General features: G+C 41.7%; 3 protein-coding genes across 3 annotated transcripts in view; 1 reads left to right on the top strand and 2 right to left on the bottom strand.

The window, feature by feature from the left end:
* Positions 1 to 137: 137 nt before the first annotated feature.
* Positions 138 to 3,522, bottom strand: part of LOC110989083 (protein rolling stone-like) — a 4,331-nt gene continuing 946 nt past the window's right edge. Inside the window, exon 3 of the mRNA XM_022253204.2 lies at positions 138 to 3,385. Coding sequence (XP_022108896.1) covers positions 2,904 to 3,385 — 482 coding nt within the window. The 3' untranslated portion in view covers positions 138 to 2,903. The remainder of the gene's footprint in view (positions 3,386 to 3,522) is intronic.
* Positions 812 to 1,207, bottom strand: LOC147798063 (C-type lectin domain family 4 member M-like). The gene has a single exon (XM_087141145.1). It carries the CDS (start codon positions 1,205 to 1,207, stop codon positions 812 to 814), a length of 396 nt encoding a protein of 131 aa, XP_086997271.1.
* The window catches only part of LOC110989082 (glutathione hydrolase 1 proenzyme-like), a 13,579-nt gene continuing 13,259 nt past the window's right edge, over positions 3,203 to 3,522 (top strand). Inside the window, exon 1 of the mRNA XM_022253202.2 lies at positions 3,203 to 3,326. Within this exon, the coding sequence (XP_022108894.2) occupies positions 3,313 to 3,326 (14 nt within the window). The 5' untranslated portion in view covers positions 3,203 to 3,312. The remainder of the gene's footprint in view (positions 3,327 to 3,522) is intronic.

The raw sequence follows: 3,522 nt of genomic DNA, 5'->3' as shown, positions 1-3,522 counted from the left end.
ATATCTGTGATAACTGGTTTTCCCGCACATGTTCAAACTTTTTACGTCCAAAATCATATTGGTTTTAACTCCAAATTTGTTTCAAGAAGAAACGCGCGAATGCTGCAAGGAATTGAGGCATTGGTCATTTCAAGTGATTAGAGGTCAGTGTTTTTCAACATTTATCCATTTAATTTCGTCAAATTTCAAACAGATTTGTCTCACCCAATGATCATGTTTGTAATGTAAGGGTTGAATTAGTCTTTATTCGATCAATTTGAAAAATGTTTCAATCTTTTTTTCATCGCATGATGTACGTTTGTTTGTCGAAAGCCCACTGGATAGAGAACATTTGAACAATATATTTGACTTTTCATAATACGTAGGCCTACTTATTTCTTGCAAGAAATAAACAGTACATTCGTATACCGTTTCGTTTGCCTGTTTATGGACATTATTTCTTCCACTTGTTGTAGCGTATAATTGTCCGAGAAAAGAGCAGTAAATGTGAGACATAGAAAGAAAGCTTTTGATACTCACAAATATGAAGATTATGCATTATTTATCTCCGAAGGTCTTTTAAAATAAAAATTACGCAGTGTCTGCTCTGACATTGAAATTGCAAATTTACTTGAATAACATGATGATATAGTGTTAATTTTTAAGTTCACTTTTCACTTGTTTGTCATTGCGACACATGTTCCAATAGGTATTTACACATCTGTGGATGTATTTCTCAATGTCGATGAACATTCAGCAAAACACTGTTCTAAAGAAATGACCTGTCATTATGATATTCACTATTTGGCATCTCCAAGCGACAGTTTTAAGTTCAATTCAGCAAGTGCAGACCCGGTTGAATGGTCAGACACAGAGAAGGTAACGACCGAGCGCACCTAACGTCCCCCCAGCGACCCCTTTTGTTTATCATGACACAGTCTTCATCTACTCCTTGTTGCTCAGCATTCGGTTCGCTGTTTGCCCACATCCTGAAATGAGATTCCTCCTTTCCGACACTGCATTTCCACGAACCTTCATCTTCTGTGTCGCTACAGTTGATCCAAGCCAGCTTCTCTCCCCTTGCTTGTAAGATTCCGGCCATGAATTCATCTTCTTCTTTCGACCGTGGTGCAGCCAGCACACCGCCCATCTTACGGCAAGCCTCGTAGGCTCCAAACCAGTCGGATTGCTCGCTGGTGAGCAAGTAACATGAACCTCCCCATGACATCCAACCAGAGAGACATGCATTCTTGCCAGTAACCCCATGGACAGAAGGATAGCAAATCTTCATCTGACATTCAACAGTGAGAATAATGCTGATCAAAAAGAACAACGTTTGGCAAAGCATAATCAACGATATTATGTCCACTATATTCTGCAGTGACTCAACAGCAATACGTTCTTGAGATATGAAATAAATCTTTTTTGGAAGAGATGTGGTTCTTAGAAGAACCGGTGAGAGTTAACGCGACGTTTTGATACGGAGTTCTCTTCTGTCGTAGTTCAAAGCGCCAGGAAATACAGCTCGTTTAATTTTATCTTATAACCGGAACCCCAAGGAGTAACTCAGGATGAACTCGTTCAATTGTCACAATGTCTCTGCGTTGACGAGTTGACTATTCTCCATTATCACCAGCTTTCTCATCAGCATCCAGTATTTCCACTCTTCTTTCTCTTCAACTTATTCTGTTTTCGCTCTCGTCTCCCTTTCGTGAAGTGAAAAGCCAGTGGCTCTCCGTGTTCCAGCTATTCTCCGAGTGAGCATATTAATTATCCATTCCCTGGTGGTCACGGTTAAACAGACAATTCCCCCCCCCCCACGTTTAATATTTTATTTGAGCAAAGTGCTTGCTGAGTGGTTATTGTCAACCCTACACCTCCGCAAGGTTTACATTCAAGCACGAGCCGTAAAAGCTTCGCTGTTCCCGAGTAAACAGTGACTGATATTGTTGTGCCGTAATGAGCGCAGTTTTGAAAAGCTTGTTTTCAGACAGCGATCCTTGGGGTTTTATTACCACCTTGACAGGAGTACGGTAAATTTAGTGAGTTTCCACGCGATATCCCCAGGCAACCTCAATGGATGATAAAAGACCAATTCTCACAAAGGTCAATCCTATAGGCTGCTTTACACTGAGTTCGTGATTCTAATTAATGAGACTGAATTTAGTCAGTTGCCTGCATGACGTGTGGTGTGTTTTGTTATGCTATGGTTATGCTGAGAATTCATAATGGACGAATATTATGCAACGAAGTATCCATTTATTGATCACAAAATGGCAATCATTAAAAATGTTCACAAAAGTTATCGATTAATTCAGGCGACAAATATTGAGAAGATGTCTTGCCTATTCAAATAATTTCGTGTGTCGAGCCAAAATCTACGGAGATCTGGAGGTGCCGTCCAACGTGTTGAGTTCCTGACAGTATCATTCTAAGGATGACAACAGTCATGTTACAGGCAGGTTGTCAACATCCCTGAAGTAGGAAATTTACATCTTTTTTCACAGTCTTACCATGGTGACAACGTGACTAATGAAGACAGTTTCCTTGGTGATATCCTCAGAGTAGGATGTCGACACCCAAAGATAATGTATCGCTTACTTTCAGGATGTGTAAATTATCTACGGATGTCGATATCACATTGGCAGGATGTCACCACTCCGTGTTACATTACTTCAGAATGCCGTCATCCTGCGGTATATTATCTCACGATGTCGTCAGTTTACTTTCAGGATGTCGTTATTCCAGGATGTTGTCATCTAGCCTGCGACATGTTGTCATGTCATGAGAAATCATGTTTCAGACTCAAGCTTGAGAAATCGGACGACACTTCCAGAGCCCCGTAAAACTCAGCTCGGGGCCCAAAAGTAGTAATGCGATGTTTCAGCTTTGCTGAGGCCATATTGTGTGCTTTTCCACTTGTCTTACATGGGAGTGTCTATTATGCTTAGTTCGTCTGAGATCTGATCACCCCTACATTTCGTCCATACCCACACCCGGAATTTGTAAATGCACCAAAAGGCGCAATGCACGACAAAACCGAGGGCAATAGCCCCACAAATACCCCCTGCAGCAAGGCCAGGATCGTCGTCGTAATCTAAGAAAGGATAGATTGGCCCGGAGGGCGTCCTTCCCCCAGCTGCCCAGAAGATGAGAGTCATGACGATGTAGGAAATGGCGAAACCCAAAGGGTAGATGAAGTGAAGGAACCGCACAGGAATCGCCGTCAAGAACAGATCCAGTGTCGTGATGATGGCAGGTGTAGCATGGACGTTGAAGTTGCGAAAGCTTGGTGGATTCTGCTCTGGACTGTACAAGAAGCTCCAGTAAAGGATGGTGACAATGAGGTTGGTATCGATGGTTACATTGAAGAAAAACCACTGGATCTTGTGTCTTATGGCCATCACTGTCGGGAAAATAGTATTGATGCAAAACTTGATTTGAGACTGTGTCTTGTAAACTCTGATTCTATGAAAACGCATTATGGGTAAATGGAACTTCCATTGTCATAACCATTCAATTGTCTGATGCTCTTGTTACATT

This window comes from Acanthaster planci, linkage group LG09, assembly GCF_054643075.1.
Source record: "Acanthaster planci isolate LZ-2023a linkage group LG09, COTS_SCS, whole genome shotgun sequence".
Lineage (NCBI taxonomy): Eukaryota > Metazoa > Echinodermata > Asteroidea > Valvatida > Acanthasteridae > Acanthaster > Acanthaster planci.
The sequence above is the reverse complement of the archived record's forward strand: the minus strand, read 5'-3'. Positions and strand labels throughout refer to the sequence as shown.

Coding starts and splice junctions, on each gene's coding strand:
- LOC147798063 (XM_087141145.1), bottom strand. CDS start 1,207: ATGTCATGGGGAGGTTCATGTTACTTGCTCACCAGCGAGCAATCCGAC.